Source organism: Phaethon aethereus (assembly GCF_964289735.1).
Source record: "Phaethon aethereus genome assembly, chromosome: 7".
Lineage (NCBI taxonomy): Eukaryota > Metazoa > Chordata > Aves > Phaethontiformes > Phaethontidae > Phaethon > Phaethon aethereus.
In genome coordinates, this window is record NC_138583.1 from 31,705,408 (window position 1) to 31,729,120 (window position 23,713).

The following is a 23,713-nucleotide window of genomic DNA, read 5'->3' on the forward strand; positions in this document are numbered from 1 at the left end:
AAAGTCTCTATAGGTCAAAGGTCACTCTTACTCCTAAGTTTTACTTCTAAAAAAAATTGGACAGAAAGCCCTTTTTACATGAAAATCCCATTCACTTCAGTGGGATCTCTATGACTTCCCATTCCAAGACAGAAACATGCTCTTTGTGAGGTGCACCACACCAGAACGCAGAAGTTTCATGGTTCCCAAGGATAATCTCAGAGAAAGAGAGAGAAAGCCAGTGCTTCAATCAGGTCGTTCAAAGAGGATACCACTCTTATAATCATAATGTATATACATTATAACTTACATCCACAGCCTGGTTATAACTAATTCTAGCCTGGATCATCTCAGGAGTGTCTTTAATACTGGTAAACTTCAAAGCATATGGATGCTGACGGTACTTCTTCTGTTGAGCAGAAAAAGATCAAAGCTGTGAATTTTGTGCTGCACTTTCATGCTATTTGAAAGAGAAAAATCATAGGTTGCTGGAGATTAGAGTGAATTTGTGAACATAATTATTTTTCCTCTTTCCTCATCTTTATGTCGTAGGTACTTTCAGATTAATATTTGTTTCAATTTAACAATAACCTTTTGCCGATTAATATTAAAGTATTTTTCCCTAAATACAAGGAAAACATTTCAAAATCAGATTCTGCCTACCAAAATACTCCAGGACTCAGGATTTGAAAATATTTTCAGATTATTTCAAATACAGTATGACTGATTATGTTTTTTATTTATAGTTTCTTGAAGCAAGAAATGATATACGATTGTAGTGTGTTAATAATGGCAACAGTTAAAACTTATTGTTTCAGGATTTAGGTTTCCTCCCAATACCTACAGCAAATCCGTGCAGCCATTAACACTGCCTAATTGTTATTGTATATCTTCTAGATAATGATATTAATTCCGCTTGCTTGAAAGAACCCATAGGAGCTTCTGAGAGATCTTGTTATATATACATAATTAAGATGAAAGCTGTTTGATGGCAAAATTACACTTTTTCCATATGGTCATGTCACTAAAAGCTTCCCTTTCTGCATGAGTTGTCCTATACCCGTCAATACTCTTATCTCTTCTCCAAATAGTGTATACTAAATTTTCTCACTGCCTGTGATGAGCAACCAAGTCAATAAGCACGTTCATCGCTTTTCTGGAAATTGTTTATATCTCAGTATTCAAATCTAAAGGCATGTCATTCTCCTTTAAATTGACCTGCGATCCACAGAAGTTTATCTGAGGGAACATCTTGATTCTTTGGGAACTCACAACACCAATGTAAAACATGTTAACTCTTTTAAGGTATTAAAAGGGTATGAGCAATGTTTTGGTTACAGAAAGAAATCCCTTAAAAATGAGCAATCTTACTGAGTTTAACTGGGGCCAAAAGTGGTTTACGTTTTGTCCTGATCAACTGTAGAGACAAATAAGAGTTGACCAAAACATCTCTACATAAAATTCCTAGAAATTATATTCTGTCAATTGTTTTTTAGCAGTATTACAAGGGCTAGTATGTATGTAAGAATGGAGAAAGGTCATAGCCACCTAAAAGTTAGTACTCACAAAAAGGTTGAAATGAACAACCTATCAGGTCAAATTTCTACTTCACAATATATATATATGTGGCTATACATATACGTAGGTTGTATGTATATAACCTATACAGATTCACAGTTACTATTCCAGCCAGTATTGCTGCACTAGCTTTTATGAAGCTACCTTGCTTTACACTAGCTGAGGGTCTGGTTTATTGTGTCTAAAAAAATTATCCTTCTTCATTGTAGATGATAACATGGGAAAAAGTAGTGTTAGCAATCAGATGATCATATTTTTCTGGAGACACTACACCAGTGGTTATGCTGTTATTGAATGAATGGACCAGAGATTCCTGCATCACCAGTGGTTATCTAAAAACCCGCAGTATTCAGTTTCCTACTGCAGCAGATTTGGCCAGTAGGACTCCCTCCAAAACAACAGAAACATAATATTATGAACCTTTTAACCATTTCCACCAGAATCTCCTTTGAAGGCTTCATGGGACTGGCACAAAGGATTCTAGAGTTTGCCTTTTCCTTTAAGTGATATTGATTATAGGGAGAAATAAGGATGAAAACTACTTGGGCCGATAGCTAGCTACAAACAGAGATACCTATATGAATTTCAATAGCTAATGTGAATATATATGAAAAAGGAGCAAGGAGGAATGTGTATCCGTTACAAAAGAAGGTTCTGGGTCCAATGACTGCATCTTTTCATCTATCTCTCCTGTTTTGCTTCATTAAAAAGGTAGGCTAGTGGGTACCAATTGAGGACTGTTTGATTGCCATTATTATTCATAATATCATTTGTCACCTACTTTGTTTTTGCAAAGGCTATATGGACTCCTACTGGTGTGTGTTTGGTATCTAGTTTCCCTCTAATTACCAGTCCTATCCCTGGTTTTGAGGGCTTTCATGTGGTATGCCTTTTTCTTTCCCCTTTGAGTGGAAATTATTTTAATTTTATACAGACATTTTGCACGCATTATGCAGCAAATTCTGTTACATGCTGTCATGAAATCTCACCTCACTAATGAGTTCTCCTGCCTTCTTAGCCTGCTCCACATTTAATGACCCAGTGGCTATCCATCCAGCTCCTTTCATCCAGTTCAAATCTGCTCTGTATCGGTTCTGACAAAGAAAAAAAAGTCTTATTGTTGGTGTTCATACACTTAAAATGCCATTAAAGGATTCAGACATCTCAGGAACAACCACCAAGTCAAATTAGTGCCTGCTTTTGTTTTATTTACTATTGCACAGTTGCAAGGAAAGGAAAAAAATATTACAGAATGAGATAGAAGTATCAGGATTCACTAGCACATGTGCAATATGCTTTGCAAGGTAATTTTTAAAAGTGGTCTACACCTTACTGTCATTTGTAATTTTTACTGTAATGCAGCAGTGTTTGAAAGATCATTAATGATTTGCATTGATAAGAAAATTATACTTAGCGTTTCCCAACCCCTGCCCTTTTGTTATACTGGAGGGAAAGCATTTTGTTTTGTTTTTTCCATGTCTTTAAGGAGGAAGAGCACAGGATTACTTCTCACTTTCCTCACAAAATCTTTCCTACCAACAGTCTATTGAATTCCAAAAACTTATGCAAGCACTACAGCTAGGTTTCTCAAAGAAGCCAGAAGGGCTTCAGCACCTATATCTCAACAAGACCTGTACACATATCTACCTTAGTTTCCTTGAAATGTTCTGATTTAAAACCTCAGAAGGGAAAGTCTGACTTATAGTAACTGTTTACAGTATCAGACAGTTCATCTGATGGTTAAACCTGAGCATGTGGTCTCCATATGGAATTTTATCACTAATTTTATAAGCATAAATTATTTAACCTCCCTGCACATTAGGTAAAAGAAATAATTGTACATCATATATGAATCCTAGTGTTTTATTAACATTTGAGGCAGGCTTTGAAGAAGCCATGCTCATAAACAGGATTATAACTACCCTCAGAAACACTACACACCTTAAATATATCCCTTGAGCAAATAAGTGGTTAATATTTACTGTTTTAATATTAACTGTTTAATAGTTGAAAAATTAGGTGCATAAATACGTCATGGCATTAAAAGCAAAAACATCTGAAGAAACTCAGCCCTAAGTGCCTGAAGGAGTTGAATGAAAGGGTGTTGAAATAGATTAAGCTCTGAACTTACATCACTTTGCAATCCGTAGGCCCACTTGGCCCATGCCACTTTCATGTCAGTAGGCAGGGCTGTGTAGTGATGGAGAGCTGTCTTGTATCCTCTATCTGTGGCCAAATTCTGAGCCTTTTTGGCATGGACAAGGTTAACCATATCCATGGAGACCTGGAACTGATTCTTTGTGTCCTCAAATGCTTTCTTGTACTCCAGATCACTCTGCAACTTTGACATTTGAAGGGAATGAGCCATCTGCGAATCTTCCTCCACAGCTTTTACTCCAATCAGCTTACCCTTCATCTTCTCATAACCTTCCTTATATTTAATCTGTGAAATAAAAAATAGACCATGAGTAAATGATCTAAGCTGCCAAACTGACAGCTCTGCTAGTAGTAAAGCAATGGTCTATCAGTGTTGTGACATGCTTGGTCCTCGATATAAGCAAGAAGTCCATTTGCAAAAGAGAACTGGAATGCCTTAGAAATTAGTGAGTGTTTATAGAGAATAAACCCTTTCTCAATAATAATATGTTCACAAAAAGCTGCAAGAAATCTTTTCTTTTTGGTTCTCTCTAGGAAAAACAACATTCTTTAAGCACTGAGGTCAGAAGGTTCTTTCAGGAATTTTCTAGCCAGGCATGTATGTATTAAGTTACAATGTTTCACAGGAGATTTCCACTTCATTTTGAGTTCTAAAATTCACCCTCAGGTCAAAATAAAAATAGGAAAATACAGTCAGCATGTGGGGAAAAAACTCTGAATTGCTCAGAGCAAACCTTCTGACTAATTACAGAATGCCAATCACCCAGACAACTCCTCCATTACTCCTTAGCACAAATTGAGTGAGGGTGGCTCAGGGCCCTGAGACATGTGTGACACATCCCCAACACTCTGGTAGCAACCTGGACTGTCAGCTGTTCTAAGAATAAAGAAGGCTGATGAAGTCCATACTCACATCACTTGCCAGATCCCTCTTTGCCTTAGCTGTCAAGAATGACAAAGCATCCAGACGAAGCACAAATCCTTTTTCCTTCTGCTTCTCCCAGCTACTCTTGTAGAGTTTCTAAAGGGATGACAATAACACAGTCTCTTCATTACTATAAATATATTCTATTTGTTTTATAGTCACAGTGAAAGCTCTCAAGTAACATCAGAGCAGCATACACTCCATGCCCAGCAATCATATATCTAAGCATCAGGTCCTGGTGTCTTTGTTTACAGGCTATAACTGTGCATACTGTGGGTACTGTAACCCCATTATCTCACTGGCTCCAGTGAAACTGTCATTGTGCCACTCATCTGGAAGCATGTGGAAAATATACAGCTTCAAACTCTAAAAGTGACAAGTCTTCAGAACAGCAGATGTGACTAGTATTTAACTAAGAGCAAGTAATTACACTTAGATATGAAGTTTTGACATCTAAAACATTTGGATCTTCTCAGAGAAGGAACCTAACTTTTACCTACAGAACAAGCATTTCAACAGCAGCTGTAACTATTCACAGGAGTGAGGGAATCCAAAGCTCTGTCTCACACAGTACCTCACTGATATTGGCAGCATTTGCTTTGGCCAGTATGAAGACAGGATCATCTTTGCTAATGGTGTACTGATGAAGAAACTGCTCTTTTCCTGACCTGTAGGCAACCTGTCCACAAAAAGCAAAGCATGGTTAACAAGCAGTAGTCTGTGTTTAATGTTGAAAGAATACCAATTAAAACACCAGAAATATTCAAGGATTTGTTAGGATTATTTATTTGGTGAGTTAGTCTTTGGCATCATGACTTTTTTTGCGAAATCTGAATTTAAAAGCTGACCCAGAGAGTCAGGTTGACCAAATTACTCATGGCTAAATTTCAGACTAGTAGTGAAACAAAATACATATCAGGATACTTTAATTCTCTTTACTAAAGTCAGCTACTTAACTGGCTATAAAGATGACATTAATTCATACTCAGTGCAAAATGTATGCAAGAATATATTTCACCCAATATTAAACTGCAGCTACTTTTTAGGTGGAATGAAAGTCTTTAATAGGACACAGAAATAGTGAATTTTAGGCATGAAATGAAGAAAACTAAGCAATTGAATCTGCAGAGAAAATTTGTGACCTAAATATAATTGCTGACATAATACTCCAGTGAGGACTAACATTCTAATTTTAAATGAAAATATCAAGGACCTTTTATGATCCAAGTAGCAAACATCTCCATTTTATATCCCAGGGCGATATCAACAGAGAAATGAACTGCTCTGTTTCAGAAGCCCATAAAGCTGTTGGAGGAGCTGTTCAAAAGCTATGAAAAGATGTTTCATTTCATAAAGTGTTACATTTCTTACATCTCACAGAAAAAGAAAAAAAAAATGTCCCTACTATAAAGCTCTAACTCCATGGTTACTGTTCTGACTTCAACACACATACAGAAAGGCAGCATTGTCCAGTATATAGGAGATAAGTAACGGTAGTCAGGAGACCAGCATTATCCTCTGATTCAATCTGGTGTCAACTTTGAGACATACAACACTTATCCAAAGAAGTGCCAGGTTTTTACTGATGCAGAAGAACAAAAAAAGGAAACATGGTAGCTGCCTGAAAAAGACCCATCAAGAAGCAATAATGCTTCATTCACATAACAGCTGAGAAGCTGACAGTATCTTCAGTTCAAGGCACAACATATTAGAAGTTCTTAAAAAAAAGCTTGGCAAGTCACTACTATTCAAAAATTAGTTGGTCAGCAATTTTAACAACAGGTTCCCCTTCTTTTTGAAACTTAAAACTGAGTTGCTGTCAGCTAAATGCTGTCAAGGAGTTCTGAAATACCATCTTTAAGGGCCACCCAGCCCCAAAGAAGAATAGGGAGCATTCTGAAGGCACCCCGTTCCGGAAAATATACCCACTTTTTTATTTTACTAAAAGTACCTTGATAGCAACAGCTGAAGAACATGTGGTCTAACAAGGCTGATACAGCATTAAGTAGTCTGAAAGGTTCCTCAGTGAGGAGAAATACTGGAAGAGAACCTGGGGTGGATGTAGAATCATAGAATCATAGAATGGTTTAGGTTGGAAAAGACCTTTAAGATCATCAAGTCCAACCGTTAACCTAACACTGCCAAGCCCACCAGTAAACCATGTCCCTATGCACCACGTCTACACATCTTTTAAATACCTCCAGGGATGGCGACTCTGCCACCTCCCTGGGCAGCCTGTTCCAATGCTTCATAACCCTTTCGGTGAAGAATTTTTCCTAATCTCAGAATCACAGAATCACTAGGTTGGAAAGGACCTTTAAGATCATCAAGTCCAACCATTAATCCAGAACCACCATGTCCCCTAAACCATGTCCTGAAGCGCCACATCCACACGTTTTTTGAACACTTCCAGGGATGGCGACTCCACCACCTCCCTGGGCAGCCTGTTCCAATGCCTGACCACCCTCTCAGTGAAGAAATTTTTCCTAATATCCAATCTAAACCTCCCCTGGCGCAACTTGCGGCCATTTCCTCTTGTCCTATCACTAGTTACTTGGGAGAAGAGACCAACACCCTCATCGCCACAACCCCCTTTCAGGTAGTTGTAGAGGTCTCCCCTCAGCCTCCTCTTCTCCAGACTAAACAACCCCAGTTCCCTCAGCCGCTCCTCATAAGACATGTGCTCCAGACCCCTAAATGTTTATCAGTCTCTGTGCTAATGTCTATCTTGCTTTGAAGCACTGCCTGAGGACCAACTAGGAATACTGTGTTTTCCCTCCAGCTTGCTTCCTCACTTTTACTGCCTCATAGATAACCAATTTTGGTGCAGATTACATTAATGTCTCAAGAATACTCAGGTATCCTCTCATGAATGCATTTCAGCCATACTTGAATCCAGCCTGCACCACCCACAAATTTGTCACCAAGACTGTCTTGCAGGGGCATCCCCCTGCCCCGGTCTCTCTGGCCTTAGACATCGTTTATAGGAAGCCTCACTTGCATATTTCCATTCCCATCAGAGTTTGATTTTTGTTGTTCCAGTTCAGAGAATTCAGTAAGAGAATTCATCATATAAACAAATAAAACCCCTTAGAAATAAATCTCAAGAAATTTCATATACTGAAATCTCGCATGACTAGGTTCTCTTCCACCACCATCTCAATGTATGTATCTCAGGAATGACCACATTATGAGTAAGCTACTTGCAAAGAGACAAATTCAGCCAGGGACTCACATCACTTTGCAGTTCTTGGCTTTTCTTGGCATGCTTGATCTGAGAACTGTCAGCCACACTGGTGAACTTCAGAGCATCAGCCTTCTGTCTGTACTTTTTCTACATCAAATTAAAGCAAGTTATACAAAAGTTTCTACAATATTTACCTTCCCACAAAAATATAGTGCTTTCAAAAAGTACCCTGTAAATTCCCAAGACAGTTTTAGCACAGGTATCAACAAAATAAGCTTCCAAATACTACCAAGTCCTAGTATTTTCTTCTGGGAGGACCCCAGTGGCAAGGAGGGTAGTGCAATAGTATGCCAAATAATTGTTGCTGACACTGCAAGCATGGATAATCTTTGGTGCCAGATATACTATCTACATATCTTACAAGACCAAGGTTGCACACCAACGAATGAGTGTCCTTCACAGACCGGGTATGACTTAAGTCAGGACCCAAGAAAGGTCATGAGCTACACAGTCAATATTACTATCTCATTTTCTTACATGAGACTTCTCAAGCATATGCATGTGTTGTTCAAATCACTGAACATATGTTACCGAGATGTTTTTAAATTATTGAGATATTTCTAAATTATCAATTAAATTAGAAGAGGGAATTTCAGTGTCCTGAAAGCAACTTAAATTCAAAATCTCCACACCATCTCCCAGTTCTTTTCAAAGCAGAGCTCAGTATTGACACAGTCAAGCCTTCTTGGGAGCAACAGCTATGAGAGCCCTCCACAAGGCTCAAGTCTTTGATGTGGGGAAAAAAAATCATGCTCCATTCATCCTCCGGTACTAGTACTGATACAAAATCTATTTGAACTGACAAATTTGCATTGAGTCTAATGTTTCTAGTTTAGTAGTAAATAAGACTGCCCTTACTTTTATTCCATCTTACTTTTTGTTTTACATCTGAAACACACCAAAGTGAACAGAAAACTTCCATTGACTTCATCAGGCTTTGGATCAGGCCTTTTTGAATCATTGTCTCTGCCTGAGCCTTTTGCATCACTTATTTCAGAGCAAGCTAAGCACCTCTATCTTTGAGACAGTAAAAAAAAATGCACCACCCTATTTCAAGATCACAGTATAATAGGGAAGACCAAGCAAACAATCCTTGTATATTTTAGTTGAATTCTTTTTCTAATAGCTCAACCATGAAGTGGGGCATTCCACCTAGGAAGAGTGTAAATGTATTTTTTTCATTATCTAGCATTACAGGAGATAAATCCATCTGTTTGAACTGATGGGTGAACAGATCAGTTTACACTGTGTCTCTGCTAGGGAAACACAAAATAGAAGTTAAACAAGCATGTGGCACTTCAAAGAGGTGCTCATCGCTTTATTTTAGAAACCTGGAAGGGAGGAAACCAGATTAAAACCAGAATGTTTTGTCACATTGCATGGAACACAATGTAGTGACATTCTGCAAAGAACTGACAAAATGCCAGGCTCTCTATGACAATAGAGATCTCTAAAATAATATCCACCAGTCTCCAGTTTAAGTGACTGTCAGCCATCTCTTGGCCTTACACAGCACGGGAATAAGAAGGCAGATCATTATGGATTAAATATTTGTGGAAGTGATTATTACTGCAGCAGATGTCAGTCTATCTCTAGCAAGACACTGGATCTGAGAGTAGCTGCTCTTCTTTTGTTTCTAAGATGTATTTTTTCTCCTTGCAGGAGCAGTGAGAGGATGTCAGAGACCCAAGGTATCGGAGAGTGTGATCTCCAGTAACTAGCTGGCTTCTGTTCCTTCCTCCAGCACTAAGTGGAATTTTATCCTTCTTGTCAAACTTCCCCTAATTTATTCTTATATCTGTCCTGTAGTTTTCCTAGCACTAGCGAGACAACTCAACCATAGCTAAGCAGGTGAGGAAGGGTACCTCCATAAGGTTAACAGCAGTGTGAAACTATGAATTACTCAAGGGAAAGTAATGAAAAGCAGCACAAGCTGAAGTTGCTAGTAAAAGTCACAGCCCTGACTTGCCAAAGAGCAAGGAAATTTGCTATCCAAACATCTAACTTTTCAGCACTGTTCCTTAAAACTCTAAGCACTTCATGTAGCATGTACCATAGGAATTTCTGATTCCTTTCAATGGTACTCTGCAAAATGGGCAGCTGAATGAAAAGAGGTGGAATCACAATTATAGGGACCTCTGCTTCACAAACTTGACAGTCGTCAATAATCATATAATGGGAACACATATTTTTAACCTCTAACCCAGGATTTCCTAAGCTGTATAAATACCTAAACAATGCACATCAGTCCCTCCATTTCTCAGATTTCCTGTATTAGGAGTTCCTTACCTATTCCACATAATGTAATGGAATAAGAGTGCATAAGCCTTGAATAAACAACAGACAGAAGCCTGAGCATTTTCCTTACCTCACTGACCAAATCTCCTGCCTTTTTGGCTTGTTGTATGTTAAGACTTCCTTCTGTGATACACCCAGCTCCTTTCATCCACATCAGATCTGCCCTATATTGAAGCTGTAGAGGAAAGTGACATTTATTGGCATGGGGAACACAGGTACAATGTTTGCATGTGAACATGTGCTCACTTTCCAGTTTCAAAGACATTTTGAAGACATTTTAAAAAGTCATAGTGCAAATCAAACAGCATCCATATGAAATGAGAAATAATGTCAAACCGATGAAGTCTGTAAACACTCCTTCTAACATTTAAGCTGAGTATATATCATCTTACATCACTCTGAAGACCATAGGCCTTCTTTGCCCATTTAGTCTTCATATCTTCTGGAACCACTGTGTATTCATGGAGTCTCTTTCTATAATCTAGGTCACTAGCAAGTGCCTGGGCCTTCTTAGCATGTCTCAGGTTTACCATGTCCATAGGCAGATGGAAATGGGTCTTACTCGCCTCAAAATCTTTTTTGTAGGCAATCTAGAAATAGAAGGAATGAAAATAAATTGTCTGTATCAGTGTATTGCAAAGCCAAAACTATCTTAAATCTCCAGTCTTGTTTGGGTCCTTATGCGGGTTAGGCAAAGAACACATGTAGAAATCAGTTCCTATGAGGGATCAGCAAAACAGATGGAAGGATGAATTTTGCAGACTCTAGAGACATTTTCTCTATTACAGTACATCTTACTTTTAAACATACTTTTATCTGCTTGAATGTTTTATCTAGAAGTGTTTATATTGGGGTTTTAACAGGATGTTATTTTTCTGCCCTAAAATAAGGACACTATTAACAAAAATTCCCTGTGAGAACAAAAACACCGTGCAATCATTCCAGATTAACAGACTGAGGAAGGAAACCAATTTTTGTTAAACACTTCCAAGAATTTCTTCTAGTGAAAGCAATAACAGCAGTAGATCGCATATTGTTGCTGAAAGATTAATAATTATGAAAAACACCTTTTGAGTAAGAGAAATAAATAATTTACCTCACTACTCATCTTGGCCACCTGCAGAGAGTGCAAAAGTCTTGAATCGTTGGTTCCAATTGCTTTCCCTTTTGTTTTTTCATATTCTTCTTTATATTTAATCTGAAAAAAATAGTTTAAGTCAAAGAACATTTCCGATTACCCAAGAGATAAGCAATATGTTTTTCACTGTTGATTTGAATGGTTAAAATTTCCAAGGGCTTAGTTTGATTCTCACTTTATTACTTCAGATTTCCCATATTTTATCATAAATTCACAAAGGTGCAAGTTTACCCTTGTGAGCCTTACTCTTCAAGGCTCACACCTCTGAGGTGGATATGCTTATAAACTTAAAGTCTTCTGACTACCTATATTATCTGGCTCTTAAAGCAAAAGATAAGAAATCAATCATGTAAAAACCAAGCAAGGAATTAAAGATTTGATTTTTTAAATGAGGTGGGATTTCAGAATCACCATCATTGCCAAACACTTTCCAGCTGCAGGAAAAGTTTCTTCCTTTTCTGCCTCTCCACAGGTTAAGAATCATGAGATAAGTTGCTTTTTAAAAGAGTTCATCTAGAATTTTTTTTACATACATGCGTTTACGTTAAAGGAGGAGACTAAAGAAGTATGCATTCTCTTTGCAGTGGATGATAGCCACATTTTTTAGGCTATAAACCATTCAAAACACTGAATTTTACTATGGGAGGATTGAGCCATTGTTATTTTGCAAATTTTGCTTCCTTCTGTATACTTGTATTTAAAAAAATAATTTTCAGAGAGTGAAATTTCATAGCAGAGTCTGAGAAAGTTTCCAGCTGTTCATCAGCCATTGAGAAAGATGAACGTCCAAATGCAGGACTTAAAAATCCAGGTGAAGTGAGCTAAGCTTTATTTCCCTGTGCTATAGCAACTTATATAAAGAATAATTCCTAGGTAATTAAATATAACATACATCACTGGCAAGATCCCTCGAAGCTTTGGCAGCAAGTAAAGGCAGAGAATCAAGTTTCATTTCAAAGCCCCGGCCCTTACTCTTCTCCCAGCCTTCTTTGTACTTAATCTGAGAAAGAAAAGACAGCAACATGTCAGTAACACATAAACATGCAAGATCTTCAAATTGACATGAAAATGACTAAGAACAAAACAGAAGTGTAAATATGCTCAGTCCACAAACTGGAACCTTCTTAAGTCACAGTTCATTATCATTTTGTGATAATTAATTGGCCAGGATTGACTCAAGAATTTTATTCTTGGAGTTTACAGGCACTTTAAACCCCAGAACATGCACCAATAACTCAATTTTAAACACGCATGGAGAAGGGAAGGCTTTTCAAAAGTGCCTGTAGTTATGTCTACGTATGTAAATCCTGTAGATCAATAGGAGCGGATCTACAGGGAGGAACAGCTGGTGCTCAGAATCAGACATCACACTACTCATTTCAGGATTTTTCTTCCCTCCCCCGCCAAACTAGAGCTAGTCAGGTCCCATGCACTGAATGCCTATTTGTAGCTGCAGTTCTTTATGTGAGCTGCTGGAGACCATCTTTCAGTTTGGCTTCATTCAAAAGGAATCCAGCTCATGCTCTCAAACCACCCCACAATGTGAAGCAAAGTTCAGTGAAACAACGCTTATGATCAGGAGATTTACTTCAAAAGCACACACAGAAGTGAGCCACACTATATCACAAACGTAGATGAATTGCATGAGAATCACAAGCTTAACTTCTGAAAGTTAATGGAAGTTAAAGTACTAGTTGTTGAAGCTTTTTTTCAAGGTTCTACTTGAAATTCCATTAAAGAAGGATCAAGTATGCCTTCATGCATAGTATGCATGCACCTAATGAAGCATCCAGGATTTCTGGATCTGGCATTTCATATTTCATGAAATGTTCATATTTTTGATGTCCATATGAATGAACATAAAAATTTGATGTTCATCATCATTTGATGAACATATGAAAAGTATGTTCGTATTTTACTAGTATCTAACAATGAGCCTGCATCCCAACACATTATAGCCACAAAGAGAGTTGCTCCACAACACTCCACCAATGCAAATGCAACAAAACCTAGGGGAAGAACACAAGGTATGAATATGCCAGGAAAAACTTGCAGCAATGCTAATTCAAAGCCATGCAAAATTATGAAACTGTCTCAAAAATAATAGTCATACCAGTAATAAATCTGGAGTTTTTTTCTGGTTTTGCATTTATTTGTCCTGTTGGGCTTTTTTCCCTCCAAAACTATCTACAACAATGGAGGCCTGAAAAATACTTTTCCCGCAAGTGCTTGATTTTACCACCCAGAGCTCTAAGTAAATCACTACCTATTGTCATGAATTATGAATGGGAGTATAGGAGTGATCCAAGTTCACTGAAGTCACTGTGTTTCTTTCCATTGACTTCGGTGGGCTTTGAGTTATTAGAACTGTGCAAATGTTGATTCTTTATACAAATACCACCTGAGAAGAAGTTAATTTTGTGAAGTGAACACTGAAACAAATTCAAGTCATCTGAAAAGGTCTTGAAAAAAAAAAGTCTAGCAGTTTCACTGTACTCTCTCGATTGATTCCCTACCTATTCTGGTTACAATATCTCATGTTGTTTAGTAAAGACTGGTGATAAATGATAAATGTTTCCAGGAACATCATCATCTTTACATTAATTTCTGTCTATTATCGGCATCATGAATACCAATATTTCCACCAATATTGCTTGGCTTACCTCACTGTATAGCTCAGCATTGGCTTTTGCCTTGACTAACTGAGGTACGTCCTGAGGTAGACTGTAATTTGTTTTCGTCTTCTCATACTGGGCTCGGTAGTTCAACTGCCATATATTGAAAAAGTCAACAACAAATTCAGTTATTTTCAACTCATTAAAAATATGACCATTACACTGATTGACTGCTGTTGAATTTCAGGCTATTAGTGCCATATGTTGATACAGTCATAGGTATGTCTGACATAAATATGAGGGCAATAAAGCATTTATAACTTTTACCTAGGTACTAGGAAGTAGAATAATTATTCTATAAATAGAAAAGTTACTGATTGTCTAAAAGTAGAAAATATCTCATTAAAAAAATATGCATTAATAAATATACAGAAGGTAAATCCCTAAAAAAACACACTAATATAACTCTAAAAATAGAGGAAAATATTAAATCTACTGGTATGCTTGGCACACTTTTGGAAGTGATTTCATTCAATTTGTATTCTCGTTTTGGTTGTAAATCTGCTGATGAACTATCAACAGTAAAAACAGTTAAGTGCTACAAATGCTATGAAATAAAACTATCACATAATTCTAATAAATGATGGCTAACGATGATAAAACTTACATCACTGAGCTGCTGCGCATTTATTTTGGCTTGAGCAATTTGTGGAGTGCTGGCAACAGAGCTGTACTTCAGCTTGTCTATGCTTTGCCTGTAGTTCACCTAATTTAAAATAAAATTTAAAAAATATTTAATAAATGAAGATATTTTCAAAATGGAAAATGAGAGATTGTGTAAACAAAGTTTTGTTAGTTAATACTCTCAATAAACCATTACTTAAACCATAATAAATTGAGATGAGGAAAAACACCAGGATCTCTTGGATTAGATCTGAGTTAAGGCTCTGAAAATTTTCTAGTCCGAGGTCACAGCTTTTATTCCACTTTGAAAATGATCTTCACCCCTTCTCCTCAAAACCACAAATTCTGAAAAAGATGCAATTTCAGCTGGTCCCCAAAGCATTCCTATCAAACTGATATCTTTAACCATCACTCAGACTATTTTTATCTTTATCAGACTTTCTCTATAAAGAAACATTGTAACTGTCTATTAAAAGGTTCACCCACTGTAATGCTGTGCAGAGCAAATTGTCTTTATTGAGCTTTAACATAATAATTAACCACAGAATTTCCCTGTGTGGCAAGCGTTTTGTGTGGATGATGAGAGAAGAAAAAAAAAATATATATATTTATGGTACAAGAAAAAGCTTTAATTTTAATGTCAGCCATTGATAGGACTGGAGCGCACTAAATTCCTAACACATTAAAATGGTAGCAGGAATAATAAGCTATAAAATAAATATCTTATATCCCCAAATTATGCAAGATAAAAAATCATGGAGAAGCTTTCTTTCAAACCTGTTGCTGCCAAAAGACTCAGTGCTACACTATAGGACACAATTATTACTTAATTAATTACTTAACTACTTAATTAATATTGACTGTAGTTAATCACCACTTTGCAAACATCACAAATCACTTTGCTTAAAACTAGTTTCTTAAGAACACTTTTTTCTAGGAAAGTGGAGGATATTTCCAGCTACTTTGAGTTACTGAAACAATTTTAATCTGAACTCAGTATCCTTAACATAAACTTTGTTCTTTCTGACATAATGACAAAAACCAGGAAAAAAAGGCTTGAATTATCGCATAGGTCCAAAGTAATCAAGGGATTTAAAACAGTTCATTTCTTTACAGGGACAGAATTTTACTTCCACAGAAAAGGATAATTTATTTTTAACTGAAACTCTGTATTTATGGCTACTTGTGATTGCTTAGTACGTGAGAGAGTTGTATTCTTAAAGAGTTCAAAGTAAGCATGTTGGTTTTCAGCGAGCAGATGAGCCCTGGGACTCTTTCACACTACTAGATGATAATCATGACTAGCGCAACTGAGTCTGTGTGGCCAGTTGATTTACGTGCTCCAAAACCAGATGCTGACTGTGAGTTGTAGAGCCAGAGGTAGTGCTGAAATGTTTAGAGTGGGTAGAACTAATTTGTGTATTTTGGACATGCATTCATGCTTACTTTGAACTCTTTAAGAATACAACTGTCTCACACACTAAGCAATCAAACAGTGAAGTACTTTTTTAAAGCTTTTTCAAAGGCAAGACTGCAATTACTGCTCAAAAGGCAATAGTGCATCTTACAGTTGAAGTGTATGAAGTACTTCCTCAAAAACTTGAGGGTTCTTCAATTCTACCTCTTCATGCTACCATCTTTTTCTTGGAAGAGGTAGAACACAGAGGGCACCTCCCTTGCATGCACCACAGGCATAAGGAAGTTTATGTGACCAATTAGTTCCCCTTCGAAGGGGAACACCTATCTTGAGGGAATTCACAAAGGATGAGAAGCTTGCTTGATTCTCCCTGTCCTTTCACTGCTTAATGCTGCTGTTGAAGCTACCCAGGACGGTGAGACATTTTACAACACAGACTAGGGATGGGGCAGAACTCACTCACTTCACATCACTGTACAATTTGTGCTGAACTGAAGCCAATGACAGGAGATGGCAGCATTTTCTACTCCTCTGAGCCCTCTTGACTCCCTGCACTTTTTTACTCCAACTTTGTTATCACTAGCTGTTTGCTCCCATGATTAAATCATCATTTGACACATGCAATCTATCACAATCTCTCCTACGGAGTCATGATGAGCCATTCAAGTTATAGAAAAAAAACCACAACATAAAATTATTTACATCTTTCAAAGGGACCAACTTCCTTGTTGTCTGATATGAAGGAGTGAGAGTAGCTGGGTAATTGTAGTCAACACCATCATGTTTGTAATCAGATTTATAGGCTATCTGAAACACAGGGAGAACAAAAAAAGAAATCATTCTTTTTTTTAAGCTGTCATTTGTTTGAATAATTATCAGTCAAGAGGAAAGGAGAAACAATAATATTAATATTAAATGCGGGAAACAAAGCAAGTTCAATGTCATGAGTGACAAAGAAAATGAAATTATTTGCATAGTTTAGCCACTAATTGATTCTTTTTCAGCTCCTCAATTAATCCAATGCCAACAGTGGGAGCATTAACTTAACTTCCACCTATGACACATCTCTTTTATCTTTCTCCTTCGTTCTCAAGCTTCTTACAGATTTGTAAATAATGTACTTGAAGGAATGGTATGTAACGAAATAGCTTCTTGACTAACCCAGTAAATTAAATTGGAATCCAGAAATCTTCATTAAAGACTGTTTTCAGCAAAGGTCTGACCCTGGGGGTGGTGGCAAGCAACCTTCAGCATCCTACTGATGTCAAAGAAAACTGAAGGAGCTCAGTATGTTGCCAGATCACTGAATTTGCTTATTTTAACTTCTTCCACATAGTGAGCTATAAATCAGTACAAAAGGTTTTCCAGAGTTTCCCCTCTTCTCAACATACCTATCCTTCAGATCCCCAGTACAATATGACCTAAAGTTTTCTATCAGTTTGATTCTGGGAAAACTTAAAGGCAAGAAAGCAACAACCATACAAGTGTGATTAAAAAAGACTTACATTGCTTGCCAAGCTGCCAACTTTCATGGCATGTAGCATTCGCTTGTCCATGCCGATACCTACATAATGACCTTTCATCTGGTTCTGGTAGGTTTCTTTGTATTTAAGCTGTACAAAATAAGTAAAAATACTCTGAGAAAATATATGTAATTTTTCTATGAGTTTGCATGTGTTACGGCAGTGAGACAAATTATTACTGCTGTGGTCTACTAGCATTGCACCACTACAGAAACTCATGAGTCCACAACAACCTTGGTACTTTAAAAAATAAAAACTAAAACCCTCTCTGAGTTTCCTATTTTAAAATGTCATTTACACATTCTTCAGATCACCTGGGTGTCACATAAAGGAGATACCTCTGCATTCTATTGCTGCATATTATTTAATCAGAAATAAATATTGGAACAAAGTTGCAGGGAAGCATTATTTGTACATTAATGAACACATAATCATCTACCAAAATTGGACTGTTTTGGTGCAGCTTTCACCAAGACCAGAGCAGGAAATGCGATAAGATAAATTAACCACTCTACTATCTCATCTCTATGGCAAAATATTTACTTCTCCTAGATTTCTGTGAATGATAGCAAGCAGTATAAAGCAAAATTATACTTCTGTTATCATGAGATACAAGCAGTATCATTATTAATATTGATTACTTTCATGCAGTAAACATGTTCCTCTCTGACATTAACTCTGGTAAAGTATCTTCTGCCTATCTTTCAAGTCAGGAAATGGAGACACACAGGGAAATAAGTAAGAATTATGATAGAGTAACAACTGCCAGTTACTTGTATAGACTAGCAGTCCATTTTAAGTAACTTCTCTTCCATATATCATAATAGTTCTTTTCATAATCCTGTATAAAATGAGACCCAATGATCTGTAAGGACGGACTACACTAGGTGCTGCACCGACGTGTTAAAATCAGTCATAACCAAATTCCCAGATCACACTTATCTGAAACACACACACAGGTGACTTGCAATTCCAGCAGCTACCAGGTTAAGCAAGCCACACATGAGGTACTGAAAACTTACATCACTGGTGAATTTTGAGATCTTGCTCACATTCTTGAATTGTGGAGTATCACAGTAGTTCATGCTGTAGCCTCTGTTGTTTCCAAGATCCTTCTTATACTCCACCTTAGTGACAAAAATGCACAGGAGAAAGATATGGTAAAACCTTAACCTGCTCTGTCAAGTTCCTCCACACACTTTTTATTAGCCAGACCCACTGTTCAGAGATTTTGATACAGGGCTTTCATCAGATGGCATATGATGAAAATTAATATGAAGATGATTTTCATATACTCAGTTCTCGTTTTACAGGCAAAAGAAATGCAACTGATTTCATCCATTTGGACCTCAGCAAAGTGTACGAGACAGTGCCATGGGGAAAATTATTAACAAAAACAAGGATCTGTGAAGGAATTTTAATGTGAGTGTGGAGCAAACGAAAGCAGAAAAAAGCAATGGGTGATTTTCAACAGGAAGGATTGAACAGGGGGAAGTTTCCCAGCAGAATTCTTCAGAGTAAGTTTAAAAACAGAATTGGTTTAATATTTTCATTAAGTACCTTTGTTCTGAAGTAGGAATGTTGGAGGTGATATTAAAAGGAGTAATAGAAATGGGACTAAGTTCATCAATGTAGAGGTTAATATATGCAGGGAGTAGTCATAAAAATTTCAGCTATAAGAGCTCATCACCTGGAAAGGCTAAGAAAGAGAAAACTGTTCATATGTAGACTGACCACAGAAAGATGGCGAGATGCCAAAGCAACACAGCCATGAAAAAGGCAAATGGAGTCCAAGGCAGGAACAAGAGGAGACTTTTGAGCAGGCACTGGGAAGTGTGCATGCTATGTACCAGGTTGCAGCAAGACCTCATCAACAACTTATGTACTCTTACAGCCATTCCTGTTTAAGGTACATGTACTCTGCCTGTAACAGCTGCAGTGAAAGACTGAGAAATGAGTTTGACTTGCTTAGTCTAGGAAAACAAAGGCAGAGAGAAGAAAATTATATCTGTTTGCAAACATATCAGAAAGGCAATCATGCAGGAAGAAGAACTCTTTAAAGGGCAATGTTGGCACAAAACACAATAGTAATAAAGTGGACAGGAATAAATGTAGGCTAGAAATTGGGAGAGGAGGATTATATGATACTGTGCCGAAACAGCAGGAGCCAGGAAACATTGGCTCAGGAGGCCCCTTCTAGTCCTGCTTCCAGGGGTTTTTCATTATTGAAGATTTTATACTTTGACATCTCAAGAGTATAAGTTTTTAAACTACCATGGGGAAGTTCTAGAAACTCACATTTATTAATAGCTTTATAGCTGATATGACACTATAAATAAATTAATAATTCAGAATCTACAGAGAATTCCCTTGAAATCTTCCCTTACCAAGCAGAAGAAGAATGCATTATCAGTAACTCAGTCTTTCAAATGATGGAAAAAACAGAAACCTGTATTAACAGAATAGTACAAATTTTGGGCTCTGTTGGTGTTATTTTTTAATTATCAGTAGAACCTTCTTTGAAACACTCTAAGGTACACACCCAAGTCATCCTAAAGAATTTATGATTATAACTTCACAGCACATTAACAGCAAAATCCAGTGATTTTTTAGATTTCTATTATTCATGTGGCCAGAATTAGAATTACTCTTCTGGGGTTAATTTCCCATATTTTCATACAGATCATTGGAAGTTCCAGATAAAAGCATCCGAAGATCTCTTCCTGCACCTTTTTCTCCAGTTACACACAGATTGTATTTGTTACATACGGGGCGATAAGAACAACAGTTTTTTATATTTGTAGTCCTTACACATCAGACACAAATGTTTGTATGAGCTGCTCTCAAACTTGTTAACAGATCAATTCAACCTCTTACCTCACTGACAAGCTTGTTAACACTTTGGGCTTGTTTAAGGACTAAGTTGTCTTCAGCCGTTAGGGAGTGAAAGTGAGCTGCACCTTTCATCTTAGAAAGATCTTTCTTGTATTTTATCTGAAAAGAAGTAGGGAAAATTATAAAATAGATGTCTACCTTTCCACCATTGCTATTTAGACTGGCTTCATGAGTAGAGATAAGATTTTTCCTATTCTTGCTTTGATAAGCAAATAGAACTTGCTAAGTTGAAATACTTCCTGAAAAAAATCACATATAATATCACAGCCCTAACAATCCCTGCCAAGCCACTTCACTAGACAGCATTTTTTTAAATACATTTTTTACATAGATTGAACAGCACTGGTTGTTGTTCGTAGCTTGAACAGATAACTAGCAAATTCTTGGCTAGTGACTGGTTGGAGCTTGTGTGCTCTTCTATTACTGAAGTTAATTCTCAGTACTTTAATTTTAGACTTGTAGTCAGAGAATTAAAGATAGTCATCAAGTGCTCTGCAAACTTTTCCATTTGTAGAAACCAGCTTTTTGAGAAAGCTATAACTTTTTGTACTTACAATGTTTTAAGACAATTATATTTCTCTACCAAATTAATACTAAAATAAGGGATCTCTTAATTTAGTTTGGACGTCAGGTTACTGACTTAAATTGAGCTAGGATGGGTGAAGACAGTTAATACTTATTTTGTCCTTTTGCCAGACTTTGTCCAGAAAAAAACCTGTTGGGAATATATTTCAATAGTTCTTGCATAAAATGAGATGCTTGTATTGTTCATCTTACGTTACTGCTCTAAAAATCAGACTCCTAATATAAAATGAACAAATGATTTGCAATGTACTGAAGTGCAAAGTGCCTTTTATTTTATTTTCCAAGTCTGCACACTGTTTCTCAGGCTTTAAAGATATGAAGCAACTTGATAAGTACTCTACTGTATTAAGGTCACTGTCATGAACCAACGCTTCCCCTCACTCCAGGTATTACAAATTAATAAGGGAACTGCTGACCATCAGCATTTTGAAAACCTGTGAAACTGCCATCTTTGTCTGGAAAGGTTAAATATTTCGTGTTTAAACAGGGCATCACTGAGTTTGTCGTCAAAACAGGGATTGGTCACAGAAGGTTTCATGGTTTCTATATTCTCTCAGTCACAAGCTCAGGTAACAGAATATGACTGATCCTTTCATTCTAGTTTACTGCTAGTGTCTAGGCCAGGCTAGTACAAGCTGAAAGACTCAACCATCTGTTAGCTCCTCAGAAAACAAACTGAGCCCATCAGCTCAGATGTCCCCATGGCGAACAGGTGTCCACACTACAAAGGTTGTCATTAGCAGGAACCCTTCAGAGCAGCCATGAGGGAGTGACCTACAGTCTGGCCCATTTTTTGTCACTACAATGGTCTCCTCAAATAGGATTGAGGCTGTTTTATCAACAGGCTGCATGTAGGAATCACACATTACCAGCTTTTTTGCCAATTCTTTAGCTTACCACACAAAACTAAAAATCCTCAGCCTAGAACTCAGTCTTGCAAAGTAACAAACTCTATGGTTTCTTTTCCTCCATATGACTTGCATTATGCCAGAGGCATGATACATCAAAATATCAAAACCAGTTCAGCTCACTCATCCTCCATTTATTCACTACTGGGAATACCACAGTAGTCCACAGGATGATTAAGGCAGTTGAAGGTTTCATTAATAATGCAGGTGCAGATTTGCCAGGAGGGTTAACCTAACAGTAGGGATCCCCATTAGTTGCTACATCTATCTCCTCCTTCATGCAAGTCGGAGCTGTGTCCCTTTCTATTAATGGATATTATTAATCCCCTGAGCCATCCAGTTCCCAGCAATGCAGTGAAATGTCATTGTTGTTTACTTCTCAAGTGTAATTTTAGCATTCTCCTCCCAGGCACTGCTCTGACAAACTGCTGGTTTTAATTGTTGATGAATTGTATTGACTCAGGTTTCGTACTTACATCACTTGCTAATTCATTTGCTTTCTTGGCATTTTGGTAAGCTGGAGTGATCATAGCAGGAAAGCTTCCTTTCCCTCTGCGTCCTTCATACTCATCGATATAATCCTGAAGAAAATTCAGAGTGTTTACTCATCATACATGAGCAGGTGGGGCCTTGTGTGATTTCACAAAGCCCCATAGTCCTTGTTAGTAGGAAAGTTCATTGCTTCATTGTATTTTTTTTTAATGAAAAAGAGAATAAAATGATCAACCTTAAGAATAAAATTACCCATTAAATTAACTGTGCCTGTAAAATTAGTTGTGTTGCATTGCAAGAGAAATTTAGGTAGCAATTAGCTACGGTCAAGATAAGCATTCAAGCATATAGTGATATACATCCTTCTAATCTCACCTCAGTTCTTACAGAGATGGTATCTGCTAGCCCCTCTTTTTGTCAATATATGTTTCCCTGGAAAACTATATCTAATGCTTTGGGCAGCCAGGAGATTTGCTTAAACTTTCCAAGTTTAGTGTAGGGTCAGCCTTCCTCTGTGACATGACAGAAGTCTCTTGATCTCTCGATGGCCATTTCTCACATCATAACAGACCAAAAATAGTATTTCTTTAATGAAGTGATATATTTTGATGAGGGATTCATTAATGAAGCAGAAATATCTTGATATTAAAGTGGTAAACTCCTTAAGGAATGAAATCACAAAATTCCATTTGCTTGATTTAAAAAAAACCCAATTGTTATGGAATTAACACTCTTAAATCTATCTATAGATACGTTTATGTGTAAATGTTTGAATGATTTTAAAAGCCTTTTGATAATTTAATAACAAAATACTGGAGCTTTTTTAAAAATGGTAATACACAATGCCCATCCCAAAGCTTTCTATGGCAAGATCCGGGGAGAATATTGTAAGTATACAAAGGAGTAAGATACAGTGTAATGTGCCTTGTCTGTATTATTTTTTGCAAATCCTTTGTAGTAAAGAGACTGTTTAAGTGAAAAAAGAACATGTGCCATGTCATGAATGTCATGGAGAGCACAGATAGAAAGGACTATAAATATTTGGGGTATCTCTTGTGACTTCTCAATACAAAACAATCCATTGTAAGTCGTTTTGTGCATCATCAATGTCACACAATAAGATAGGTCATATCATAAGTTTGTGAACTATATAATGTAATTATAGTTATTGTATCTAAATTATCCTATAAACAGGCACAGAAAATAAAAAATATCCTTGACTAATCAGCTGCGTTAGTTTCTTTAAAATGCCATTGATGAGTCTGAATTCTT

General features: G+C 37.0%; 1 protein-coding gene across 1 annotated transcript in view; it reads right to left on the bottom strand.

Annotated features, from left to right (window-relative positions):
• The window catches only part of NRAP (nebulin related anchoring protein), a gene marked incomplete at both ends in the record, with an annotated part of 53,237 nt that overhangs the window by 18,553 nt on the left and 10,971 nt on the right, over positions 1–23,713 (bottom strand). The window contains 17 exons of the mRNA XM_082002311.1: positions 290–388; positions 2,547–2,651; positions 3,689–4,000; positions 4,628–4,735; positions 5,214–5,318; positions 7,875–7,973; positions 10,255–10,359; positions 10,577–10,774; positions 11,281–11,382; positions 12,215–12,322; positions 13,986–14,090; positions 14,605–14,703; positions 16,741–16,845; positions 17,544–17,651; positions 18,584–18,688; positions 20,439–20,555; positions 22,426–22,530. Coding sequence (XP_081858437.1) covers positions 290–388; positions 2,547–2,651; positions 3,689–4,000; positions 4,628–4,735; positions 5,214–5,318; positions 7,875–7,973; positions 10,255–10,359; positions 10,577–10,774; positions 11,281–11,382; positions 12,215–12,322; positions 13,986–14,090; positions 14,605–14,703; positions 16,741–16,845; positions 17,544–17,651; positions 18,584–18,688; positions 20,439–20,555; positions 22,426–22,530 — 2,085 coding nt within the window. The remainder of the gene's footprint in view (positions 1–289; positions 389–2,546; positions 2,652–3,688; positions 4,001–4,627; positions 4,736–5,213; positions 5,319–7,874; positions 7,974–10,254; positions 10,360–10,576; positions 10,775–11,280; positions 11,383–12,214; positions 12,323–13,985; positions 14,091–14,604; positions 14,704–16,740; positions 16,846–17,543; positions 17,652–18,583; positions 18,689–20,438; positions 20,556–22,425; positions 22,531–23,713) is intronic.